The sequence below is a fragment of the Syngnathoides biaculeatus genome, chromosome 2 (assembly GCF_019802595.1).
Source record: "Syngnathoides biaculeatus isolate LvHL_M chromosome 2, ASM1980259v1, whole genome shotgun sequence".
Taxonomy (NCBI): Eukaryota; Metazoa; Chordata; class Actinopteri; order Syngnathiformes; family Syngnathidae; genus Syngnathoides; species Syngnathoides biaculeatus.
Genome location: NC_084641.1, coordinates 11,712,652 through 11,740,542, shown reverse-complemented (window position 1 = coordinate 11,740,542; position 27,891 = coordinate 11,712,652). Strand labels below are relative to the sequence as shown.

Sequence of the window (27,891 nt, the reverse complement as noted above, 5' to 3'; positions counted from 1 at the left end):
TCTAAATTGCCCCTAGGTGTGATTCTGAGTGCGTTATCTGTATGTGCCCTGCTACACCCAAACTTCATGGGTTCAGGGCCATTTTTTTTTTTTTTTATGTTTTGTCGGGTTATCAAAACAGGTATTGTATAATTGACAGTAAAATTAAATTCGGTACTTCTTTCCCAGCTGGTCTTTTTAAACAAAGGTATCTGTATCTCAAATAGCCTCTACTAAGTCCAGTGTGAGTATTTTTGCCTCCTCTGCCTCGTGTGGCTGTCGGTCAACTAGCAGGACACATTTAAAAATGGACACCATATTTGCCCTGTGCTCAGATGTCAATTGATGTTAGGAAATAAAAAATGTAGATATCCACCATAAAACTGTGACATGGCTCTGCTCACAGAAGGTGTTACCGGTCAACTATTAATCTGATGTATCCTAATAGGTTATAATAATTCAAGCCATTGTTAGAACCGGAACACTTTATTGCAACATTAAAAAAAATTGCTGGGTTAGGATTACTTAAGAAAAGTGTGCATCTACAGGAACACAGTCACAACAATTAAGAACGACTGCATCCACACGCAAGCTACAAGCAACAGTAACGTGTATGTACAGGGTGAGGTCTTGCAACAATAATCAGTAGAGCATTAAAAAAAAAAGTGAAAATTGACAAATTAAGTCACAGTAAAAGAGCTCACATCATAAAATAACCAAAAGACTAAAATAAAGATCTCTTTTTTTTTTTTGTTTGAAAAATAAAGATAACTTTAGGGCATTTACCATTGAAAAAAAGTCCAAATACCGTATGTTTACCATCATGTGCAATTAAATAAATAAACAATAAATTAAAAAAACCTAAGCAAAATAGTTCCCAGAGGAACAAACATACCTTCCTCAATGCAAAAAAAAAAAAAAATGCTACAATCAGCTAAATAACATTTTGGCTGTCTTGTGGAGACAGGTTATATCAACATTTCTCTTAAAATTGTAAAAATAAATACTGGGTGAATGTTGTAAAGACATTACTGAAACAATAATTAACAAAACTAGCAGGATGAAACCTTCAGTAATGTACCAATAAGTCTGTACGTTGCCATGGAGGTGCTAAAGGCTAATGTCAGGATGCTAAACACATTGAAAAGCTCTCTTCTGTCATGCTTGTTGACCTAGTCAAAAGTACAAAGTACGTGAACCGTACAATTACAAACACATTGAATTTTTTTTTCAAGACAACCATCTTTGATGCTTGCTTGACCTCCCTTTGTTAGTAAAAAATAAAATACAATCCACATTTCTTAATAAAAGATAAACAGAAAATGATCATGTCCAAGAACTCCAATAATGGGAATTCTTTTTTGAGTTGTTAAGGATGCATTGCATTTTGTTTGTACTCATTTCCAAGAGGGGAAGGCCCAAATAATATATATATATATATATATATATATATATATATATATATATATATATATATATATATAAAACACTTGTTGGACGGATCTGTTTTTGAAAGAAAACAGGATGAGGGTTGGAGAAAACCTTCCAAAAATCGATTTGGTTGACACATTTGCTGTTTCTATGAGTTGTGAGAGAAACTCACAAAGAAAATTGTGAAAATTAGTAGCGTATTCCAATAACAACTAAGTGGGTCCACATAGAATTGACTAGGAGTTGAAAGAAGGATAAAAGAAAACATCACATATTGGTTTGAGAGTTTCTTTTAAGATGTACATTTGGGTTAGTCATTGAAATCAAGTCCTGTTTCATCTTCTGAGGACTAATGAGTGGACCTGTACATTTGTAGGAGTGTTCTGTGTGGTTCTTGAAGATGATTCATCAAGGAGAACACATACATTATTTTTTCCATTTTCTAAATGACTCACGATGCTTTTATGTTTGTTTATAAAATTGTTTTGCTTAAAAGAAAGTGGGATCTTTTCCCTTCAGTCTTTGTGCATAAAAGGGAAATCAGGTCATAGGTCTGTGACTTTGTTCTCGACAGCGGCAGCGATCTGTTGCAGCCTGTATCCAAGCTGCATCTTCTGGGCTGTGCAATCCTCTTCGAGGGCAGTGATGATCTGATTGGATTGAATACACATGGTCAGAAAATAAAATAAAATATTGTAAATTGAATTGTGCTACTTACAATATTCATAATCATACGCACTACACTGATTTCTCTTCTACGACGTTTAATTAACCATCATTGCCCCAACCTCAAGGTTTACAAGGTTACATACCCAGGTGTCTGGTTGTTATGCCAACTCATGGTTTTATGAGGGATTATTTTGATTAAGTGCGTGAGTTAGGCCACACAAAGCTTTGGTGTGACGCACATAAATTTTCCTCAACACCTAAATAGATAATTGGTTATCCATCCATTTTCTATACTCCTTATTCTCATTAGGCTCACTGTGCGATTGAGCCTATGCCAGCTGAGAGATGGTACAATGCCATCTAATAGCGAGGCACATCTAGACAAGACAACCAAACATCCAAAGCGAGATTCAGTCATTGACACATGTGGACAATTTAGGGTCTTCAATTAACTTAACATGCAAGTACATGCATGTAGAAATCCCAATTCCAGTGCATTGAGGTGAGTTTAGGTGCTTCATTTCAACAAAAATAGTGCCTGATCATCACGTGGCATCTATAGGGAATTATAAATCTTTATTCTGGGATGTCACTGACTTTCAGATTTTTGCTAGTGGCAGCAAGGCTCGGTTTCTAGCTACACAAACAGCAGGGGAACAATGTTCAACAATTATTGTCTTGTATGCTGTATGCTTCTATGCTTGTATGAACGTTAAGAATACATATTTTTACGATGAGCACTGAAAGGTAAAAAGAGGGCAATGGTAATTTCGGGGTGAATAAATTTACTGTATAATGCAATTGTTTACTCATGCTTGCAAGAATTATACCCTCGTCACCTAATGGACATTAAATTGTCACGCTAAAGGATTTTGTGACTCACTTGATCATAGTACTTGTTGATGTACTTGTACAGCTCATGCAAACCCACCAGAAAGTTGACCTCTCCAGCATAGTTCTGTGTTAGACAGGTCAAAACAGAGACGAACCATCAGGGGGTGACACAGCTGTGTAGGTTTCCTTTCATAATTTATTTTAAACTTCACATCCATCTCTAAAGGAAACTCCCATGAATGATTTATGGGTTGTAAGCAAGGGTAAAATTTCCCAACATGGAACGCTACAGAAGGTAACATACACGGGAGAGCTCCGCCAGAGCCGAGTTCATCTCCTGGTCACTAGCTGAGATGGTCTGACGGATGTCAGCGTAGTACCTGGAGAAAGCAAAAGGTGCAGAATGTAGAAATAAGAACTAGGAAATAATTTGCATGAAATATACCCGGTTATTCAAAGGAGTGAAACTACGAGTGTGCTTCAATAATGATTTTACTAATTTGACCTCAAATACAATATCTCAAATGGGATTGACTGGTGACCACTTCAGGGTGTACCCCGGCTCCTGCCTGATGCTAGCTGGGATAGGCTCCAGCACTCCCCGTTTGTGAGGATGAGTGGCTCTGACAAAGGATGGCTGGATGGAGTAATGTGGTAGGGCCACATTATGCCCACTGGGGAGTCAGTGAGCGTATGTGGGCCAGGTGTGGCTTACACTGTCAGCACAGGTCAACCACCAAGCTGTCACCAGCCTTTGGAGGCTCAGAGCATGGGTGTGAATCAAAAGTGCAATATGATGTTTCCCTGGGCTCTAGACTTAGTACAGCCTCAGGAATGTGGATGAGAAAACAATCAAGTTTTTGGCAGAAGACGTGCTCGGCTAGATATACGAGAACCCCGACACATCTTACCTTTACTCCACCCAGTGTGGGTAAATGGGGAGAAGGTGCACATATCAAACCAATCAACCCAAATCAAAAGCCTTTAATGATAGGATTAATGCCTGCATGGGTCTACAAGACAAATTTGTTCTTTCAGGATTACACTGTCAGATTACTGTCATAACGCAGCATTTCGATACCATTGCATCCCATCTTTTACGATCACTGGTCTTTATCGTTTTAAATCAAACAATGTCGGAGGCAGAAGAAAAAACAAGAACAAAAAAATTATTAGAAGTCAACACGAACGGACAAATCCGTTTCCATGGAGACAACAAAAACAATGGCTCGCGCCAATATATTGTGTGGGATGGAAAAAACGTGGTGGGTGGTGGCCTTCATTGGTGCTTGGGAAAGAACATTCTTTCAAGGATTGCTTGAGCTGTGTTCATATAACTTTAATACAATGTGGCTCACAAAGAGGAAAAAAATCTTATGTAACAATAATATTGTGCTCGCACTAACGGCTGCAAGTAAACTGCTGGCCTTCTGTAGAATCATACAGTAAACATTGACTTGTGTGCGTGTGTGAATAAATGTAAACAACGGCAACCAAATACACTGACAATGGCAAGTATGGGAGGCGATCATCCGGTAACAAAAAGCATTCAAGGTGAGCTGTCGCAGTGCTGTTGTTGATTTGTCACACTACACGAAAGATATGTTTCCACGACACCCCCCCCCCCAAAAAAATAACAACATAAAAATAAGACATGACAGATTTTGGCATCATAGGCCTGTTGTATGGTCACATTGTTAGTCTCGTATCATGTTACATTACAAGAAGTTATGTCCTTCCCAACAAAATATGTTTGGAAACTCGTCTGCAATAGCTAATCAGGCGAATATCGGGGTTGAAATCTTGTAGGTTTATCTCAGCATTTAAGTAGGTGGCCGTCCTGGTGGAGTTAAAGTACAGGACCCTGCGCCTTTTCTGACATCAGCACACAGGAGAATATGCCCCCTATAGACAAGCTGCCATTGAGAGGCCCTGTAGCTCAGTGGTTAGAGCACTGGTCTGGTAAACCAGGGGTTGTGGGTTCATATCCCACTGGGGCCTCCACTCCATGAGAAGGGTTGCGTCAGGAAGGGCATCCGGCGTAAAAATTGTGCCAAACATATATATGCGTTCATCTGAGATGACACGCTGTGGCGACCGGGAAAGGGACAAGCCGAAAGAAACTTACTAGACAAGCCGCCATTCACATTACACCTATGGACAATTTAGTCTTCAGTTACCCAAAAATGCATGTTTTTTGGAACGTGTAACAAAGCCAGACTAAACGAAGAAAGTCCACTCAATCATAGGAAGACATGCCAAAAACCAAAAAGGACGCCCTGAGTATATTTTAAACCCTTGAATCTTTCCACTGTGACACATATGTTCTCATCAGGAGCTCACTGTGCTAGCCTCCTCCAAAATCCATGAGTTCCTCTGATTATTGTACATGGAACGTAGAGCAGTATAGTTGAAGCACAATGTCAACACCCTTAAACTACACTTTGAAAGGAAGGGGCGCGATCTTTTCCCCAAATTTGTCTCTTTCTCTCAATTCTCACTAATATTTCATAAAAGTAAGCCACTTAAATCCCTCAGAAGGGCAAATGTACAGGCTCAGTACAGTGTAAGTTACACAGTGCTCCAAAGGTGTGTTTAAAAAACATAACATGACACTTATCCACACAAAATCTTGTCTATTGAAGCTTCAACCCGTCACCGGTATCATGTGCAGTAGACAGTAGTGAGTGTGGCATGTCTGCGACTCGAGCATCCAAGCATGGAAGCCTCGCAGGCTTTGTCTACCCACTGTCTGGCCCTGACAGATTGTCTCAGGCCTCTCTCTCCTCCACTGCTGAGTGCCTTGGGTCAGTGGGCTGACTGTCTGCAACATTTCCTACCTCTCCACCATCTGCTTGTAGCGTGGAATGTCTCTGGCATACAGCAACTTGTTGATGGGGGAGTCCTGCGAAAGGAGGACAATTTGGAATTGTGTTGTGAATAAGCATTTTGGTCCATAATACAAGGCCATTCACTGGGCTGAGTTTCAGAACTTTATTGGTCTGGTGAATTTAGTATTGTTAAAGCAGCCTGTGAGCTTTTTTTATGTACACCTGCTCTATTGAATGCTCGTGAATGAAAATGACCCAAAAATGATGCATACTGTAGCTAATAATGGCTCTCAGCAGACTATTCAGGTGTACCTAATAATGTGGCAGGTGACGATGCAGTAGTAGTAGTAGTAGTGGAATACTGGTGTAGTGGTTTTAGAGTGCCCTCAACAGCAGTTTTACAATGTCTATGACTTGCTCACCCGTCCTAGTTTGTGGTCAGCGATGGTGCAAGAGTCCATGAAAGTCTGAGCGATGACAAATAGCACAGCATCCACGTGGTCTGAGGTCTGCACATTGAAGATGAACTGCGGATTCTTCAAGATGTTGATCCAAAATCGCAGCGGTAAGCTGTTTGATGAGACAAAGAGATCACATGCATCAGCCGTACTGAATGAAACAAAAACTAAGGACAAAGCCCATTAACAAACCAATTCCGTAAAATGTATACAGATACGGTAGTTTGAAATGTAGGCAAGACAACTTTCAAAATACTACAACTACAAATAACTACTGTTACAATTTTGAAAACATCTGCTACATAATTAACAAGGATTAATCAGTTTTTCATGACAAAACATACCAACTCAACTGTAGATAGAAGGAGGGCATCTAATGGGAGTGATTAGGCCTTGATTAAACTTTATTTACAAATGAACATTTCGAATGAAATATAAAGTCTGGACGCAAAGTATTCAGACCACCTTAAATTTGGTTTTATTATATTGCAGCCATTTTCTAAAATATTTTTTCATTTTTTCCTCATGTACACACAGCACCCAGTATTGACAGGGGAATAAAAACAGAATGATTGATGTTTTTGCTGATTTATCACACAGATAATAGCTATTCATACCCTTTGTTTGTAAACTCATATATTTAACTCAGGGGCTCCTCCATTTCTTCCTAAACTTATAGCTGATAGTACATGTCACAGCAAATGAGAATCATGCAGAATTCTGGCAAGGCACAGATCAGGCCAAGGTTACAAAAAAAGATTATGCTGCACTATGGGATCTTGGAACGGATGAGGCTATTTACCATAATTTCATCCACGCTGAAACACACTTCTACTGAAATGTTAATCATGAGGAGAGACACCATGACCACATAACAAAATAATCTTTACAACTATGCAGGGGTCTTGTTTAGAACATGCAGTATATGTTTATGTCCCTAGCAAGAGTTCAAACGGGCTCAACAGTACACGTCGATGAATGTCCACCCAAAAAAAGAAAAGGGAGGGGTCTCTTGGTTTATTGGGTTTGGTTTATTATATCAACTTTACACAGTTCTATAGCTTTTTTTTTTTTTTGTCAGTGCTTACTTTGTTACCTATTGATTTTCCAGATATGTTACCTGTTGGTTTTCCAGATATGGATAGTCTCCGGGTCACTGATGTTGTGCTGCAGGGCCTGCTCATCCAACAAGTCAAAGAAGTATTTGACAGCCAGAGGGACGGGACGACTGGTGCTTAGGATGGCCGTGAATAAATCATCCACAAACTTCTGCAGTGTGCCCTGACAAGCAAAATGAATTGATAAGAAAAAAAGTACATATTTAAAGATTTCCAGGTCAAAAAGTACAAAAGTGTCGTGTGCAATTACAACTCTACTGATCTGAATTTGTTGTATTGAGGTATGAATAATAACCTAATCGTCACATTAAAGATGTACATTCATATTCAGATAATGTATTGGGATTAAAAAACATTGCAGTGCGATACATTTTCACTTAGAGTTCATTACTGTTGATAGTGACATCTGAGGTGCTCTGCATTTGTGAGCATTCATTCATGCGCTAACCTTCATGGAGAGAAGTCGCGTGAGGTAAATTTCTGGGATGGCCTTGGCTCGCTCACCGCCCTTCTCTCTCACACTGCCCCTTCTGTGTTTGGGCAGCTCTGACTCCTCATTGGCTTTCACCAAATGCCACAGTTTAACGCCTCCTTCCTCACCATCATCCAGCATAGGAGTCTCTGATTGATGATGAGGGGAAAAACAACAATAAAGAACCTTACAGCATGTTTGTTTTCTACTGATGACTCATGTGTCAAAAGTAAAGTATACAAAAAGTATAAAAGTACAGGTGATTAGATGTTTGCCATTGCCAGTAGAATCCCATTAAAATTTGTCGAAATTCTAAAATGTGTTTAAATAACAGATTTTTTACAGTCAAACGGCGACCTCGTGTGGTTGCTTACTTTTCCTCCCTTTTTTCCTCTTCTGACTGAATCCTGTGCGTGTATTTGTACAAGTATTACCGTTTCCGTGTGTAAACAGACTCACTTTCTCCAGGCATGTAATCATGGCTGTCGTGGAGGTGATTTTTAGTGCTTCTTGGGATGAGGGCAACAGTGGCTCCATCAGGGACCTGCTCCACCGCAGGGAGGAAAACCCACAAACTTTTTAGTACATAGCATATTCAAGAAAAGATTAAAAACGGCATCATCATGTTTACTTATAACTATTTCCAGTAGCTGTGCTCGGGTGTATTGTGTTGTTTCATGCTAGGCTGATTGCATTTCGGTTTCTGTGACTGGATCTGACCTTGTAGTGTTGTAATGTATTGAGGCGCTTCCACAAGCCCTGCACGACTGATGTCAGGTCCTCATCTGACAGGATTAGATGACCAGCTACACCCGCGCGCCATTCTGAATCGGGGAAAAAAGTAATTACATGACACGTGCGTACAGAAACAATCAGTGCTGGTCACTGGGGAGGTTACACCCAGGTGGCTTCTGTACCTTTGAAAAAGAGTCCATACATTCGCAGAGCAAAAATTTACATTGCAACTGGACTGTTCTGTTTGTCGTAGGAGATATTTTGCCTTTCACCTAAGGAGAGTAATATGACCAAACAAATACTGGTACCCTTACGGCCAGAAATCAGTTTAGGGACACTTTTGTTCATTCTTTTTTTTTTCCCTTTTTTTGTACACTGTACCTTCTTCTGTGGAACAAAAAATATAAATGGTAGTTAAGTTCCATCCATCCATCTTCTTGGCCGCTTATCTTCATGAGTGTCGCGGGAGTGCTGGAGCCTATCCAAGCTCTCAAGGGGCAGGAGGCAGGGTAAACCCTGAACTGGTTGCCAGCCAATCGCAGGGCACATTGAGACGAACAGCCGCACTCACAATAAGACTTAGGAGCAATTTAGAGTGTCCAATTAATGTTGCATGTTTTTGGATGTGGGAGGAAACCGGAGTACCCGAAGAAAACCCACGCACATGGGAGAACATGCAAACTCCACACAGGCAGGTCGGGGATCGAACCCGGCACCTCTGAACTGTGAGGTCAACGCTTTCCAGCTGAGTCACTGTGCCGACTTTAGTTAAATTGGGTTTAATTAACCTTATGGCGTACATTAGCATAGACTGTATCGGAGGTACCCCAATGGTATCTGTACGTCTACACATTTATTTTTAAAAAGTTCTTAAAATTATTAATTAGTATTATTAAATCTTGCAAAATGGCCAATCTTGAATTCAGATATGTAGTGGAATGATTTTTGAAATACAGACATGCTCAGCCCTCAAGGCTCAAAATCAATACAATTGCTTGGAAATAATAAAAAAACTACACAGTATTATTATATGTATTTGTCAATTTTTTTTAATTAAATTTAAGTGTTTTTTTTAAATCTCCTAAACATAAACACTGTTGTATTCGGCATTATGACCTGCAAACACACAATGAAAATAACATTTGTATAGTTAAACTATTCTTTATCATGTTATATTAATATGCAGCATTGCTGTATTTTTGGGTTATTTGCTTGCAACACTGGAGGTCAATAGGAAAGACAAAATAACCAAGAAGCTACTTTCATCCGATCATTTCAATCTTGGGGATTTTTGTTGAAGACAGTCAGTATAACAACTGAAGTTGCACAATCAGCACCTCCAAATCTGGTCTGCTGTCAGAAAAGCGTTAAGTGCCCACTCCCGGTTGAGGAAGAGGGCTTTCCCTGGGTGGAAGAGTTAAAGTATATCTGGGTCTTGTTCACTTGGGAGGGAAGAATGGAGCGGGAGATTGACAGGCAGACCGATGCAGCGTCTGCTGTAATGCAGTCTCTGTATCGGTCTGTCATGGTGAAGAAGTAGCTGAGGCAAAAGGCAGAGCTCTTCACTTATCGGTCAATCTACATTGCTACCCGCCTATATGTCCTACCGGGAAGAGCCAAGGCAAGGACAAGTTGGCGAAACTACGTATACTGGCTGGCCTGGGAATGGCCTGGACAGCCCTGCAAAAGCTGGGCAAAGTGGTTGGCGAGGGGGAAGTTTGGAATTTAATGCTTGGGCTGCTGACACTGTGACGTGACCCCGGATGAGCGGAAGAAGAAGAAGGGAATGGACGAAGCGCACCAGAAGGTTTTAATTTCACTGACAAAAAGTAAGAAAAACATCATTATCCTAATAGCATAAATCACCTTTTAAAGTAATGTTTAACCTACCATTAGAATACGATTAAGAAAATGCCTAGATACGAAAGAAATGGCATCCTAAAAATTATTTTCCTTCTATTTTCTCCAAGTGTTCAAATATTACTTGGGCAACTATGCTGTTAAGCTTATGATCCATACAAGACATACCGAGGTGCAAGGAATCCGCATGTGGCCTCCGGGAAACAGATGCCCCTTTCCAAGTTTGGTCCAAAAGTTTCTCCTTCACTTGGGTGATGGTGTCACAGTCCAGGACCTTGGCAGGCACCGTCTGAGTAGAGGTGCCTCCATTGGCAGCAGCAGCTGGCATCACAACATTTAGAGTCTGCATTGGTAGAATAGAATTTTGGTCATTACTGAGAGAGACCAATATGTTGTTACAATAACAAAATACTGTAGACAAATCAGCACTAAAATTTAAAGCCTCAAGCCAAACACCAAAAAGACCCATGTACATGTGGATTGAGCCTCCATCGATACAGTACATAGTGTACAAAAAGTACCAACCATAGTAATTAATATAAATAAGTGTGTGTTCTGACCAAGCTGCGGTATTCTACATCCTCTCGCAGTAGCCGGTTGTCATTCAGAGTGTACTTGGCTTTTCCTGTCACAGCATCCACGGGTCCCTTGTCCACCTGGTGCTTTATCGCTCGGAACAGCATGTAGAACGACTCCCCTGCTGATTCCTGGCCAGGAATTATTATGGAAGGTCAATGACGCCACAACACAACAGTAATTCAATTCAAGACTCATTCAGTGATTGTACGAAACGGAATGTATTTTCGACTTAGAGGAAGCCATGACTACTCCAAAATATCGTAACACTCGATGTAGGTCTTGTTCTCAAGACCGGTCTCGAGACCACATTTTGAAGGTCTTGGTCTGTTCCCTGACTAAACTACATAAAGTCCTGTTTTGTCTTGGCTCGGCCAGACTTGGGATTTTCCATCAAGACTAGTTGATACCACATCAATGTGAGATTGACAAGTGGTTAGTAAAAACAATATACAGTGTGTACATAGACTTTATGTGATAACGTCCCACCACCCCCGTAATAACAGCACCATTCACCATGTTGTAACTGACGAAAAGAGGAACAGCTTTTTTTTCCTTCGTCAAAATAAAATGGCAAGGCTGCCCAACAGCCACCCAACACCACCCACCCCCAAGTCAGATGGCAGGGTTATTTGACAATACATTGTAAATTATGTACCGTACTAATATGCCAATAATTATAATTATTGAGCCAAAATTGATAGGTCATGGTCTCTGCTTGTTTCTGTCTTGTTCTTTTTATGGTGTCTCCTTGACTACATCTTGATTGTCAAAAGTCCCATTAATGTCTTGGTATGCTCTGGTCTCAAGCAAGTCTTGGTCTCAGATAGCAGGTCTTGTGAACAACACTACTACCAATGATTTAATGAGCATGACAGACAATAACGTCAAGTTGTATTCCATGTGGTCAAGAGTAGAAGACCCCTTGCTTATTTTATGAAACAATTAATGCACAATCAACATGCTACATACCCGCAGGAAGTTGAAAAGGCAAATGGACATCCAGTTGGTCAAGAGCTTTTCAACCACAGATTCAGTTCTGGGGAAAAAAAGTAAATGGTATATATAAAAAAAAAAAACATGCTAAAACCCCATATTAAAAAGAAAAAGAAAAAAAACAGCAACTCTGCTGCCTTTCTGACCTCCTAAGCATCAATTTTGGGTTCTTTGCCACATACTGCTCCACTAGGTCATTAAGCAGAGTCTTCAGGATGTCTGTGAAGTACTCCAGTTTTCCATGGAGGGCCACAGTCAGCAAAGAGGCGACATAGGCCCGATCCCTTGGGGAAAATGTCTGCTGGGCCTCGAGAGTGTGAATAAACTGCAAGGAAAGCAAGATGAATGGTAGTGAATGCCTGCATTTACTAGTTACTAAGGAATGGGTCTATAAAATGCTGGAGAACAATAGAATAGTTCTTATCCAAGACTTAAAAACACTCTCATTTGGCACTGATGTCCCTTCTGTTCACGAATTTATTCCATTTGTGGACAGCGTAATCGCTAAATGCAGCTTCACCATGTTTGCTTTGGACTTTGCTCCACTGCTTGATCCATGACTGTAGATCTCAGAGGCCTACCGCATTTATATTCTATTTGCATTTCTATCATAAATTCAGGACTTAACTGATGCAGTGATTTATGGACCAGTAGCAGAACTTTAAAGTCCATTCTAAAGCTGACTGGGAGTCAATGTAAAGACTTTAGAATTGAGTAATATATTCCAGCGTCTTTCTTCTGGTGAGATGCTGCGCATACTCAATGAGCTGCAGCTGTTTAATTCGATTTTGGGGAGTCCAGTAAGAAGACCATTATAGTACTCAAGGCTGCTTGAGATGAAAACTTTACTTGACTTTAGAGTAGAATACACAGGCTGAACAGGAGGGGTCCAATAACTGACCCTTGAGGGATCCCATAGGTCATTGCCATTTGTTGAGATTGAGCACTTCCAGTGGATACAAAGTAACTACTTTTCCTCCAGGTAGGGTCTGAACTATTTAAGGACTGTTTCATTTAGTCCTATCCATGTCTTCAACCTTCTCAGCAACATATTATGACCTACTGTACCAAAAGCTGCACTGAGATCAAGTCGGAATCTATCAGTACATAATGCTTTCAGACTCGTTTTTTTTTTAAAGAGAATGACTTCGGATTTTTAGTAACAGCAATTCTTGTTTCTTTTCTGCCAAAAACAATTCTGTTTTGTTGTTGTTTTATTGAAAATCTGTTTGGGTCATCCAATTATTTGTTTTAGACGGTGACACAACACCCATTTTAATCATCTGGAGAAGTTGCTAGATATACAGTCAAGTTGTGTCATCTGAATAGGTATGATAATCAACATTGAGATTCTGAAGAATTTGACCCAAAGGGAGAATACAAGCTGAACAGGAGAGGTCCAAAAACTGACCCTGGAGAGACCCCATACGTCATTGCCATTCGATGAGATTGAACACTTCCAGTGGTTACAAAATTACTTCTTTCCGTCAGGTAGAACCTAAACCATTTAAGGACTGTTCCATTTAGTTCTATGAGCTATCTTATCAAAAGCCACACCGGTATCCGGCAAAACCAGAAGTGACACCTTTCCCAAGTCAGTGTTCAACCTTATATAATTTTCTGTTCTGTGATGAGTTCAGATAATGGATTGAAATTTGTAAAAAAAAAAAAAGTCCGTTTAAGTTTAAGAAACTGGTGACTTGATTAAAAATACCTAACAACAACCTTGACTCTGAAAGGGAGGTTTGAGATGTGCATATAACTTGCATTTTGCTTTTTTGGAGGCACCTACTCCGCCAATGGCCACAAGCACCGCTTCATGCGGATTCTTCTTTGCTAGTTTTCGCCACTTTCATTTTCAGGGTTGTCAAACTGTAGGCGTTAAAACTGGGAAGTGAAATTTTTAAATGTGAATGATTCCGGGAGAACCGGAATGCTAGTCCCGGTTCTAAATGGTTCTCGATTTTTCATGCCAAACCTAATTCTAATCCATCCATCTATTTTCTACTGCTTCTCTGGGTTGGGTTGCGGGGGAAGTAGACTCAGCAGGGATACCAATACTTCCCTTTCCTCGACCACTTCTTCCAGCTCTTCTGAAGGGATCCCGAGGCGTTCCCAGTCCAGCCGAGAGACAGTCTCTACAGCGTGTCCTGGGTCGTCAGCGGGGTCTCTTTCTGGTGGGACATGCCCAGAACACCTCACTAGGGAGGTGTCCGGGAGGCATCCGGATCAGATGCCCCAGCCACCTCATCTGGCTCCTCTCAATGCAGAGGAGGAGTGGCTCGACGCTGAGCCCCTGCCGGATGACCAAGCTTCTCACCCTATCTCTAAGGGAGAGCCCGGACACCCTGCGGAGGAAACTCATTTCGGCCGCTTGTATCCGTGATCTTGTTCTTTAGGTCACGACCCACAGCTCATCCCCATAGGTGAGGGTAGGAACGTAGATTGACTGGTAAATTGAGAGCTTCGCCTTTCGACTTAGCTCCTTCTTCACCACAACAGACCGATATCAAGTCTGCATCACTGCAGATGCTCCACCGATCTGTCTGCTGATCTCCCGCTCCATTCTTCCCTCACTCGTGAACAAGACCCCAAGATACTTGAACTCCTCCACTTGGGGCATGATCTCATCCCCAACCTGGAGAGGGCACACCACCGACTGAGGACCATGGTCTCAGATTTGGAGGGGCTGATTCTCATCCCAGCCGCTTCACACTAATTCTGATGCAGATTTTCTTAGTAATCATGTGTACATTTTGTAAAGTATTGCAAAAGAACACGCCTGTTTATGGTGTCCCAGAATGCACCTGGTGCACTTATACATCTGTGGTGTGCATTAGTAGTTACAATTTGAAGAGCGAAATAGGAAATGCAACAGGTGTATTTTGCTTTTTGAAATGAGAGACCTCATTTTAAGGCGCCCCCAATACGAGAATCCAGCATTACAACAAGCACTAACTAGCATGGCAACATTTCAAGAAGTGTGCATAGCCTGATTTAATAAGTTAAAAGATGGAAACTATTTTCTGCACAGAGATGTATTTGGTAGTAAAAATTCATTTGTACTTTTCCACTTTTTTTAACAGAAGTATTTGCAAATGTACAGAGTATGTGAATTAGTCTACATGTGAGTAGATGTGAGCTACAACAGCGTCAGTGTGTGATTATTCACCCAACTGCTGTGGGTCTCTTTTCCATGCGAGGACCCTGAGCATTGCATTAAAAAAAAATGCAACATAGCGGGGGTACTAACAATGTCGCAGAGGAACACTGTATTCATAAAACCAAATAATCAAAGAAGAAAAATGCAGTACTCTTAATGCTGACCTTGGTGAGAAACAGTTTACTGTTGAGCAGATTGCACAACTGAACAAGACCTTGCTCCACAGTCTGCCTACGGCTTTCCGGGATATCCAACTCTTGTCTCAATGGTGACTCCTGGTGGCCTGGGAAGAAAATGCGCTCTGCATATGCCTTGTATTCTAGAAAGGGAATTCCAGAGCCGACCAAGTCACTGGACATATCCATCATCTCAGTCATCAAATCTGGTGGGAGGAAAAAAAAAAGTTAAAACATTTTTCAAACTGTTAGGATGGCCTCCTTCAGACACATAGCTCAGTTGAAGCCTGAGTCTTTAGTCTTTATTGCTGTAAACTTTCCACTGCGTCTTCTTGTTTTCTTTTCGGCTTGTCGGCTTGTTAGGGGTCGCCGCAGCGTGTCATTTTTTCCATCTAAGTCTATCTCATGCATCTTTTTCTCTTACACCCACTGCACTCATGTCCTCTCTCACGACATCCATCAACCTTTTCTTTGGTCTTTCTCTCGCTCTTTTACCTGACAGCTCGATCCTCAGCACCCTTCTACCAATATACTCACTCTCTCGTCCTTGCACATGTCCAAACCATGTCTGCTCTCTCTAACCTTGTCTCCAAAACATCCAACTATAGCTGTCCCTCTAATGATGAGCTCATTTCTAATCCTATCCAATCTGCTCACTCTGAGCGAGAGCCTCAACATCTTCATTTCTGCCACCTCCAGTTCTTTTTCCTGTTGTCTCTTCAGTGCCACCGGCCTCACCACTGTTTTATACACTTTGCCCTTCATCCAAGCAGAGACTCTTCAGTCACATAGAACACACCAGACACCTTCCACCAGCTGTTCCAACCTGCTTTGACCAGTTTCTTCACTTCATTACCACACTCATCATTGCTCTGGATTGTTGACCCTAAATATTTGAAGTTGTCCACCCGTGTTATCTTTTCTCCCTGTAGCCTCACTCTTCCCCCTCCACCGCTCTCATTCACGCACATATATTCTGTTTTACTTCGGCTAATCTTCATTCCTCTCCTTTCCAGTGCGTGCCTCCATCTTTCTAATTGTTCCTACGCCTGCTCCCTGCAAATCACCATATCAGCTGCGAACATCATGGTCCAAGGGGATTCCAATCTAACCTCATCTGTCAGCCTATCCATTACTACAGCAAACAGGAAGGGGCTAAGAGTGGATCCCTGATGCAGTCCCACCTCCACCTTAAATTCCTCTGTCACAGCTAAGGCACACCTCACCATTGTTCTGCTGCAATCATACATGTCCTGTACTATTTTAACATACTTCTCTGCCACACCAGACTTACGCATGCAGTACCACAGTTCCTCTTTTGGTACTCTGTCATAGGCTTTCTCTAGGTCTACAAAGATAAAATGACCTTCTGACCTTCTCTGTACTTTTCCACGAGCATCCTCAAAGCAAATAGTGCATTTTTTGTTACTCTTTCTTGGCATGAAACAATATTGCTGCTCGCAGATACTTACTTCTGTCCTGAGTCTCACCTCCACGACTCTTTTACACAACTTCATTGTGTGGCTCATCAACTTTATTCCACTGCTCTGAACATCGCCTTTGTTCTTAAAAATGGGAACTAGCACACTTTTTCTCCATTCTTCAGGCATCTTCTCGCCCGCTAGTATTCTATTGAATAAGTTGGTCAAAAATCCCACAGCCACCAAACGTTCCACTGCTAAAGCTTTGAAATTCTCTATATACCTTAAGATTGCTCAAACTAGAAAAAAAAAACAGTTAAGACCATTGAGTCACAGATAGGAAAAGTGCTGAGACATTGTTAGGCTGTGTCACCCCCCCTGTGAAGGATTAGCAGAAGAGAGGATAAAAATAGGGAATAAATTAGGGGGCAAAAGATGTCCGCCGTGCAGGGTCTGTCTCCCAGTGCTGTGATATCAACCCTTCTAGCATGAAACATCTTTACAGAGTCTTCTAGTTGTTAATGATAATGCTACTTTACAACACAAAGAAAAATATCCAGTAGAAGTTTAGACGGAATGTCAAAAAACAGTCGCAGAATGTATAAATCCATACCTGTAAATTCCTTCTTGCAACGGTCACGGACACTCGTCTCAAGATTCTCCAACTGGATCTGCACCTTTTTGTAATCCCTCATGGCCTGTTTGCTCTTCCTCCTGGAAATCAACAAATATGGATTGATGACACAAAGTCCTGATAATACAGGGAAAAAAAATGAAAGCTGTGCAACCTACAGAAAGTATGGCTAATTAATGAAGGAAGCTGTCAATATGTTTTACTTAGTATTTACCTGTAAATGAGGACAATTATGAGGACAATGAGAACCACTATTGAAGCTCCCACGCCCACACCAACTTGGGCCTCCAAGGGGAATATAGAGAGGGCATGGCTGTCATACTGAACTCTACCCAAGGAGAAGTTAATATTTCCCATTTTTACCTGGAAAACACAAAGAATGTAAATTCTTGTGACCTACTAACCCTGGGCTACTTGTCTAGTGTATACACTGCTAAATTAAAATATGACTAGACATGCAACACCAAAGGCATGAGAATAGTGACTAACAAAAAATGTCAGGGGCTCTAGGGCCACTGGAGAGAGTCTGAAGAGTACCGTAATGCAAAACAAAACTCACACAGAAAAACATTTTCATCATTAAAATGTAATTTACTTCATCAACGCCCACCCCCCCCACACACACACATACATACACGCATAACTCAATTTAAACGATGCACAAAAATGCCCTTTTTTTGAGTTCAAAATAGAAAATTTCACTGAAAGGCGACTGATTGACATGTATGTTTGATGCCGTTGCAGAGGCAAAACAATCTGTACTGGATGGTATGGAATATCTAGTGTAACTGTGCCCACAGTGTTGATAAGGTAATTTATTATTCATAACTTCACCTTCTGTATAAGAATGAATACTCCTCGATCCATATTCGTCAAGGTCTTAAATTGACCTGTGGTGCTGGTCTGGACATTAAGACTTTTGCTATTTGTTTACTTACTGTGAACTCGGGCAGACTCTCCATAACATCCTTTTTCTGGCTGCTACGCACTGACGGTTGGGTGGCTGGAGGTTCACAGTATAAATGGTTGCGAGTGAGGGTCTTCACTGAACATACCCCATCCCCGATCCTGGCCTGGACCTCATGTTTGTAGATGGCCAAGTCCAGATTCTCTCCCTAAGGAAAAATGGTTGTGTAAAATACGCTTTGAAAGGAACAAAATGTCAGTGTTTTAATGTGCAAAACAAGCTTGAAAAAAAAACCAAAACAATTTATATTTACATTTGTGTGATGAATAATGTTTTAAAATTAGATATGAGACACACCTCTGCCATTCCTTAAGACGACCATTTATGGTTTTGTGAAAACACCAACATATGTTTAAACTTGTATTAACTTTTATGGATTTCTGATTGATAATCCTAATGAACAAATGTCATCTTAATTAAATGATATTAACCGCCACCAACCCCAAAATTTTAACTATAATTACAAATGAATCCATTGATCCATATTTTATAGCACTTGTAGTCATTCTGGTCAGAATGAGTTGGATCTTATCATGCGACTTTGAACAAGAAGCAGGGTGGACCCTGGACTGGTCGCCAGCCAATCGCAGCGCACATGTATAGACAACTGTTATCAGTCTTATTCTCACCTGTGGATAATTTTGTCTTTTTAGTGAAGCTTATATGCATGTTTTTTTTTTATGTGGTAGAAAACTGTTGTACCCGCAGAAAACCCACGCAGGTATGGGAAGAACATGGAGGCGGCACAGAGGAATGCCAAAGTCTGGATTTGAACCCAACCCTTCGAAGTGTGAGGCGGATTCGCTCGCCAGTATCTCCTCATGCACCCCAATTAATTAAATGTCTGTAAATCATGCCCATCACAACGCACCTCAACAGAGATGATGCTGCCTGGTTTGTGGTGGTATGGTTTGTCTGGGTCATTACGGTTCAGCATGTAGAGCTTTGGGTTGGGTTCATAGCTGAAGGCTTCATTGCCAACAGTGTTAAAGTCAAAATGAAGACTGTCCAGCAGGAAATGAACTTTGATCCGAGCTCTCCTGGCATCCGGTCCCACAGCTGGCGTCGGACACAAGATGAGGGAGGAGCTGTTCACTGTACAGCGAGACTCATACTGGAATAAGGGTCAGAGAGGTTTGAAAGAAAGCGTCACTTATAGTCATCTGTCGAAAAATATGACTATTTTTGTCACTTTACAAACCTGCTTGACATAGCAAAGTGCACCCTGAGTGCAGTCCACCTCTGGGATGATCCTCCGCCGTCGCTTCAGTGGTATCTGTTGATCTTGTCCTTCATTCAATGGACCGGTGCTTCGCCTCCTCCTGGGAGGAAGAGAATCCCGTGGGCTGAGGGTAACCCGAATTTTTGGATCCTGAACCACATCCAGGTTAAGACCGGACACCCTGATGATTCTACCTCCGCTGCAGGGAAACAATGGATGATTGAGAGATTAACTTGTGCAGTCATCCATGGAACATTTTGCACAAAACAGGCACAGATTGACCTCCATCTTCACAGTTTTGTGTGTGTGTGTCTGTGTGTATGTATGATTTATGGTGGGAAACCTCACTGTATTTATACTTGAAAAATTTCAATGTCAAACTTCACTTAAAAATGCTGAGGAAATCATACAAACTATCGTATCATAAGATCACAGGATTTGAGGAAAGGCGTAATAATATTTTAGTTCATAAAAGTCTGAACCCAGAAAATCTGATTTGACGTCTACACAACAGTTTATTATTCATCTTACTATTCACAGTATAAATACACTTTATGTAGTCTAGTGAAGTAATTCTTTATGTTTGAGTGATAGCGTTATGACAAGGTAGGGTCAACATCGTAAATGTGGTGAGAGTAATGACCTAAATGTGATAAAAAATTAAAGTATTTAATTTTCCATAGTTTAGATACTTTGAAATCATTGTACATCTATTACTTAATATTATGTATGCACTATTAATGTATATTAGAAATCAAATATAAATCATTCTAGATGTCTGTGATATGACCTGGAGCACCTGAGAAAGCTTTTAGATGGTGCAGCCCACGAAATGTTGGGGTTTGACGTGTAGTGATAGACAACACCCTGTAGGTGGCGTTCGGCCCCTCCAAAGCGCACCACGAGGCCATGCTCGCCTGTTCTGTTACTGCCTCTAGTCAGACAGCAGATCTGAGCCTCCTCGATGCTTAGCCTAAACAAAGACAGCTTACATTTTAACTGGCACTTTTGTCAGTCAAAAAGGTGAATACATCCAACATAAAAGAATGGCACAACATCAATGATGATGCTCTGAGACTTACACCATACATGGTATTCCTCCAATGAGAACGGTGACATCACTTGGGTGACCCGTATTAAGGCTTCGACCTTTGATGGTGACAGATGAGCCCCCCGCTTTAGGCCCTCTCTGGGGGAAGATACTACTCAATATGGGATCCTAACAATGAGAAACAACAATAATGCATGGGAAGCACACACAAAGATTTAAACAAAAAAGTTTCAATAATCCAATAAAGGCGGCCATGCATGTGATTTATTGTCAATTTAAAAGCGACAAGTGAGGATTTTGGGAAACAGAGTTGCTTTATAGCCTTTGCATGTCACTTTACGCTAATTAATTTTGAGCCTGATATCCTTTTACTGTTGATGCGACTAAAGAGATGAGCTGTTTCACTTCAAAGCAGAAAGCTTAGGTGACACAAGAAGGAAAATCCAGAGAGTTAAATTTATAACAGTAGTAACAATTTTTAATAAAAAATAACAACAAACGAGAATGCGTACAGCAACAAGGTCTCAAAATGTGACCTAACACACTGCTGCCTGTGAACGAAGAATCAAAAATGTTGAAAAATTTCCCTTGAAAATAAATACCTTCCTGAAAGCATAAATCAAAACTATTGACTATTATTTCATTAAGGAATACCTTTTTTTAATACATTTGATTGTGAAGGTGGAGTTAATGATGAGTATGTTATACTCTACGTGTAGTGTATCTGACATGCCTTATGCATGTCGTATATATTAGGGATGTCCTGACCCAAAATTTTGACATCTGATTCAATACATATATTGCAGCCTTGAGTTTTGTCAGATGCCAATATTGGTCCGATCTGATGCCAGCAAAAATCATACATAATTATTGTGTACAATGTAATGTTAGAAAAGGCATGTTCTCGAGATATTACTCAAAGAACAATAATTAGTAACAGTATGTATGTCAGTAGGCGGTATATACACTGTACAATAAAACTGACCCAATTTATTATCAAACAATGGTTATAAAAACATACAAAACCTACTCCAATTGAATAAAATAAATGAAACATACATTAGAAAATCCTGAAAAATAAGTTCAAACTAGCAATAAAATATACTTAGATTGAGACAAACCATCGCTTGGCTTAAACATAAGCATATTTCAACAAATGAATAGGTTAAATAAAAACTGAATGAGAAAACTATGCAAAATAAAATCAGTGAATAATATATACAAATTATATATTTAAAGTGTAAAATAATGACAGTAAAATGGCTGGAACAGCCTTTAGCTGTTTAAGCAATGCTAATTTTTGTTAGCTGATCAATGGGACTGTTTTTCATTTGTTGTGTGCGAGCTTTCAAGTCTGTGATGTTTGTGATATTCAATATGTAAAATTCATTTGTTATGTGTGTTTAGTTTTACACTGTGAACTTCAACAAGAGTGTCAATAAATAACTTGAAGTAAGCGAAAATCACTCTTACTCCTTGCCATTATCGAGTATTTGGCACCTTAGAAACCTGTTATTGGGATCATCTGAGCTCCCCTGTCCGGGCCCTGCTGGATAAGAGTGCTGGAGAGGTGCTTGAAATCTACTGCTTGTATCAGTGATTTTAGATTTTACAGTCTCATCTATTTCAAAGCTCGTTTTTATGAGGACATCGGATCAATATCCTATTTCAAAGATCACCCATTATACACAAACCAGAGTTTTCAGTGTGATATTTAGTTACAAACAAATGGAACTACTGTTATTGGATTTACCTGAAAGCTGAAAGTCTGAGTGGACAGTCCAAGTCCTCCCCCGCTTACTTTGACGGAGGCCTGTCCGCTCTTCTCTCCTTGGCTCCTTGTAGTCTCACACACGATCCTATACGACACAGGTGTAATAAGCAAGCTTGCATATGTCCCTTCATCTTTTGGTGTACCTCACTCACCTGGACGAGATCTCATATCTGCTATGTATGACATTGCAGGGAACCCCAACAAGCGTGACAGAGTTGTGGATGTCTTCAGCCCTCTGGCCAAGATTGGAGCCTGAAATAGTTACCAACGTTCCTCCCTCAACTGGACCAGACACAGGATCTAACTGAAACACAAGACAAAAGATTCATTTGACAACTTTCAGGTTTGCACAAGACAACATTTCACACACATACTAAAATCTTATATTGACATACTGTAAATACAATTACAAAATGTTCATAGAATGAATATAACATTTTTAAAAAAATGTACAGAATGAGTAATGGGCAGTCAAAGAAAAGTACATTTTTAGACACTCTGAACATCTACAGCAGGGGTCACCAAACTTTTTGAAACTAAGAGCTACTTCCTGGGTACTAATAAATTAATGTGAAGGGTTAACAATTGAGAAACATTAGTAAAATAACACTTGTTCGTCCAGGTTTTGGGAACATGACCTTTCTCCTATATACACACACACACATATATATATATATATATATATAATATATATATATATATATATATATATATATATATTTTTTTTTTTATTACAGTATTGTCATCTCCAAATGTCCACCAGTAAAAGTCTGACCTAAAAAAATGATAACATGTCCCTCTGGAAAAAAAAAAAAAAAAAAAAAAAAATATATATATATATATATATGCAGCTCACTAGTGTGTGACACTATTTTTATTTTATTTAGAATAATGCAAAATAGCAACACAGAACAAAGAAAAATCTGTGATGAGTTATTTTCTAAACTCATCTTTGTGACCCGATCTACAGTATAATAGGACTATGAACGAATGGCTTGGTGGTGGTGCATTTGAGTCTGACCAAAAAAAAAAAACAAAAAACGGAAAATCAAATCATGTTTTTTGCTTAAACTCCTCCTAAAAGTCCAAAATAGTCTAAATAAAATCCCTCCCTCAGCCCCAGGTGTGAATGTTAAGTCCAAGTTTAAAAATCTTCTTTTCTCCTGCTTTTCAGAGCATTTCCATTTTTTATAATTTCTTGCACTGTATGATTTTATTGAATTTAATTAATCTTTCTGTTATTAAATTTTTATAAGCATTTTTTTTTTGCTTTTAAATGCTTTTACTTACAGTATATAAAGCACATTGAGTTACCTTATGTATGAAATAGAGTTCAGTATATAAATGAATTAGCTTTTTGTTCTGCTTACGAAATGAATGACAGGTGCAGGACAGGTGTGTTTGACGTAATCAGTGCAGGACCCATGGTAGATGCAGTGGGAGCTAGTAGGACCCCCGCACCAAACGCAGCCGTACTTGGGGTTGGCTGTACGACATCGACTACAGTCGGCTCTCCCCACAGAACAGTTGTAAAGTGTCACTGAAGCAGGGGAGAGAAAGGTCGTTGTGATGTTAACATACACGCATTTGATAACTTGCGAAACATAAAGGATTAGCCTCCACCAAAAAGATCATCAGCGCTGTCAATGAAGAAATGATCTTTCCTCCTCACGTTGATCATGGCTGGGTATTCCTCCATCAAAGAAGAATAGCAAACTGAAAAGTAATCGGTAAAACAACTGTTATTAGGTACAGAACACAAATAAGCAAAGTCGTGTGTGATGCAGTTATGTTGGTTAAAACAGATAATGGGAACATTTTTCCAAACAAAACAGTACAATTGATGCCCGCATAATTGCAATTACATCTAGATATTTGTATGGAAAATTATATATACTGACCTGATGAGGTTTGCAAGTTATCAAAAAGACTGAAGGTTGTTTGGCATCCATCTCCACAGATGCTTCGACCACCACTGAGTGATTCTCAACGTCCAGTACACACTCATAGTTCAGATTTTCATCCTAAATGTAAAGTTACAAACAAATAAAAAAATGATTAAAAATAAAAATAAAAAAATATACACAAATATACATACACAAACATGCATAGATGCAAACATAAATATCCTTAAATGACCTGTTTTTACAATAAATACTTTAATGCACACATAAACATACTTGTAAGATTAAAATACCTGAAACAGGTTGAGGTGTTGTCCCACCAGTGTAATCTTCCTTTCTACATTGACAGGAATGAAGGATGAATCCTCAACTTTCTCCATGCAAGGACAGTCCTGGCAAATATGTGAACATTGAACACATGCTCTGCGTTTTAAATTCAATTAAAGAACATCTCCAACTGCTTGGTAAGAAAATTACAAATGAAATTTTTCCAAGCTTTTCTTACTCTCCATAAAAATGAAAATTGTGAAAGTACACATTAAATAAATATGTTTTGCTAATACTTGTAATCATGATGCCAATTAAAATGACCAGGTGATGATGATGATGCCAAAATGTTAGTTTTGGCCAGAGCGTACTTTCTCAAAAAGCTTTTCATTTGCCTGAAATTGAGTTGGCACATGGACATGAAGCCAAAATACACTAGCCACACAAGGTTTGAGATACTGTACTTGACTTTTAAGTGATATTTCAGGATTAACCTAATATGCACAATATCTTTTAAGTGAAATTTGACACTAAAAACACTTTTGAAATGTATGTAAACATCTGACTTTTAAAATTTTAAAAATTATGCATTATTCTGGTATTTGTCAAATAATTTTGGTAATTTTACTTGACCTAAAACTGTAAGGTTTAATCTAATTTAATCTCATACAGTCAGGGGAAAAAGTGTCTATTTTTAGTGTATGTAAACTTCTGTTTTCCACTGTGTAGTCAAAAAAGTTGAGGTTGCATGAGGTTCACTTGTAAAGATTATATAAAAGCTGCATATTCCTAACGTTTTGTGAGTAATGTAGAATTAAAACATTTGTATTGATAATCCTTATGTTCCTGTGGACATGGCCTAATTAAATGTCACTGGATAGAGTAAGGATCGGCATAAGAGGTCTTTGATTGGTCTATGCTGACCCAGTTATTTCTTTCGATTTTAATTTCCAATGGGACATATCTTGTTCCAATTCTTAAATATTTGAGGTTTAGCAACCTCAAAAGCTCTATCCATCTGGGTGACTATTTAATGCGTTCATATAATACAGCTTCTGAACTCACCATAAAGTAAGAATCAGAGGAATCTGCTTGGTAGTTTTCATCAGACTCAGTGATGGGCTCAATAACCATTTCTGGTGATTGTGTAAAGGTGAGGTTTTCGTTTGCATCTGTCAGAAAAAATGCCACTCTCCCATCTACCCCACTCTCAGGCCTCTCCCTCTCCCATGGAGGACTGTCACTCATATCAGAGTTTACTACTGGGATTCCCTCAGCCAAGTCAATGCCAGCAAGGTCTGGCAAAGTAGCAACTTCACCAGATGTGGTTGAGCTTATACCAGAAGAAGAGCCTGCTGCCTCACCGGACAGTTCTAAAAGGGTTACTCCAGAGTCTACGGGCTCCATTGTGCTGCTAGGTAATGTTGTGTGAGATGTGTTGACAATGTTTTCTACATTTTCTTTCAGCCAATCAACAGTCTCATCCTCTGTAAAATGTCTGGTTGTGGCCCCGACAAATATTGAGCTGCGTGTGATGCTGGCATCTGAGTCTAGGCTGGTGGCCTGGCTGAAGGTCCCGATGAAGTGGGGTGTTGTGTCCATGGCATAGCGTGATGTGGGCTTGCTGTAAAATGTGGTAGGGGTTGTCGCTGTGGTGGCAGCTGCAGTGGTTGTAGCAGGAGTCATGGTGAGTGGCGGCTGCATCTCTGTCACTGTTGCTGTAGCAGTCGTCACAGTTAAATTGGTCTGTTTTCTGGTGGTTGGTGGAATGGTGGGTGTTGGCGGTTTGAACTTGTTGATGGAGAAGTACAAAGGAACAAAGCCAGAAAAAATGCAGGGGAGGACAAAATTAGGATAAACACGAAGACTGAAAAATCCAAAATAATAACAAAACAAGATTGGATATGGAAAATGTACAAATGCGACGCAGATAAGACAAGGCACACAAACGTATATGTAGGAGTGATGTAAGTCGATGATACTGGACAACCTTGCCATAAATGTTGACTCACATTTTTATTGTAGATGGTGACTCCGTGGCTGCAGGTGTGTCTGTGTGTGCAGACATGCTCATGGATACACCAATTACAGCCCCAGCGACTGCTAACACAACCTTGGCAGCTGGTTTAAAAACAAAAAAAAAAAAAACAGCAGTGTTAACCTAATTTAACCTAATCTACAGTAACAGAACTTTTATAACACTTCAAAAATGTATGCTATATAACGTTCTGGGTTTGCGCTGTAAGTTTGCTACCTCAACATAACTAATTGAAACAGGATGTGGACAGAAAAAATTGCCCACATTCACCACGCTGGGAAATCAAAATTGCCTGTATCAAAACCCCAAAAATCCCTTCATGATAGACGTTACAAACTCAATATCAATGAAATTGGGATTTTGTGTTAAAAAAAAAGTAGAATACATTGATTTGCTAATCATGTTCAGCCAACATTAATTGGATACACCACAAAGAAAAGATATTTAGTGTTCAAACTGATAAAATAGATTGTTTTTAGCAAATAATCATTGAAAATGTGTGGCACATGATGAAGTGTAAAATATGACAAAAAGAGACCCCGCAGAGTTGAACAGCTGAAGTTACACATCAAGCAAGAATGAGGAAAGAATTCCATATATGAAGCTTCGACAATTAGTCTCCTTAGTTTCCAAACATTTATTGAATGTTGTTAAATATAAAATTTTATGTAAAAGACTCGTAAATATGACCCTGTCTCATCTTTTAGAATTCAAAGTCAATGATTATTTCCTAAAAAGAAAGTTTATCAGTTTGAACATTGAATATCTTGTCTTTGTAGTGTATTCAATTAAATATAGGTTGAACAGGATTTGCAAATCATTGTATTCTGTTTTTATTTATGTTTAACAATAGCCCAACTTCATTGCAATTGGGTTTGTAAATGGAAAATGTAAACATTGTTAAATTTGCTCATTCTGATGTGTGTCAAGGGTGTTAGTGGTTGAGGTTTCCCCATGCTTCATAGATGTTTGAATCCACAATCCAGTCGCCGCTGGCTTAGCAGTCAGGCTCACGGGCATTCCCAGCGGCAGAGAGGGTTGCATCGGGGAAAACAGGAACTGATGCCACTATGCGCCATATTGAAGCATACAAATTTATTACTGCAATGTACAGTATGTTTGAAGTGTTGATGGTCATTGTGACCTGTAATTCACAGTTTTCGCCGCTAGTTAGCTGCCTTCTTTATCAATGCACAAGCAGTTAATTCCACTTTAGTTGTCATGCTGAGCAGTGGGGATGGAGCTGGCTCGAACCAGAGCGTAGCTAGCAAGTCATTTGGGGGCCCAAGGGAAACAGTGATAGTCTCTCCTCCAC

The 27,891-nt window shown here is 39.8% G+C and overlaps 1 protein-coding gene across 1 annotated transcript in view; it reads right to left on the bottom strand.

Annotated features, from left to right (window-relative positions):
• Positions 1–1,016: 1,016 nt before the first annotated feature.
• The window catches only part of LOC133508168 (plexin-B1-like), a 75,970-nt gene continuing 49,095 nt past the window's right edge, over positions 1,017–27,891 (bottom strand). The window contains exons 11-39 of the mRNA XM_061833983.1: positions 26,551–26,659; positions 25,604–26,329; positions 24,565–24,663; positions 24,265–24,391; positions 23,991–24,083; positions 23,738–23,907; positions 22,520–22,671; positions 22,347–22,452; positions 20,625–20,761; positions 20,342–20,515; positions 19,522–19,741; positions 19,192–19,434; positions 18,292–18,468; positions 17,568–17,716; positions 17,333–17,433; positions 15,287–15,504; positions 12,106–12,284; positions 11,936–12,002; positions 10,948–11,094; positions 10,556–10,730; positions 8,513–8,616; positions 8,252–8,336; positions 7,769–7,941; positions 7,323–7,483; positions 6,167–6,314; positions 5,754–5,818; positions 3,218–3,293; positions 2,963–3,037; positions 1,017–2,060 (exon numbers count right to left, since the gene is read on the bottom strand). Of these exons, the coding sequence (XP_061689967.1) occupies positions 1,956–2,060; positions 2,963–3,037; positions 3,218–3,293; positions 5,754–5,818; positions 6,167–6,314; positions 7,323–7,483; positions 7,769–7,941; positions 8,252–8,336; positions 8,513–8,616; positions 10,556–10,730; positions 10,948–11,094; positions 11,936–12,002; positions 12,106–12,284; positions 15,287–15,504; positions 17,333–17,433; positions 17,568–17,716; positions 18,292–18,468; positions 19,192–19,434; positions 19,522–19,741; positions 20,342–20,515; positions 20,625–20,761; positions 22,347–22,452; positions 22,520–22,671; positions 23,738–23,907; positions 23,991–24,083; positions 24,265–24,391; positions 24,565–24,663; positions 25,604–26,329; positions 26,551–26,659 (4,561 nt within the window). The 3' untranslated portion in view covers positions 1,017–1,955. The remainder of the gene's footprint in view (positions 2,061–2,962; positions 3,038–3,217; positions 3,294–5,753; positions 5,819–6,166; positions 6,315–7,322; positions 7,484–7,768; positions 7,942–8,251; positions 8,337–8,512; positions 8,617–10,555; positions 10,731–10,947; positions 11,095–11,935; positions 12,003–12,105; positions 12,285–15,286; positions 15,505–17,332; positions 17,434–17,567; positions 17,717–18,291; positions 18,469–19,191; positions 19,435–19,521; positions 19,742–20,341; positions 20,516–20,624; positions 20,762–22,346; positions 22,453–22,519; positions 22,672–23,737; positions 23,908–23,990; positions 24,084–24,264; positions 24,392–24,564; positions 24,664–25,603; positions 26,330–26,550; positions 26,660–27,891) is intronic.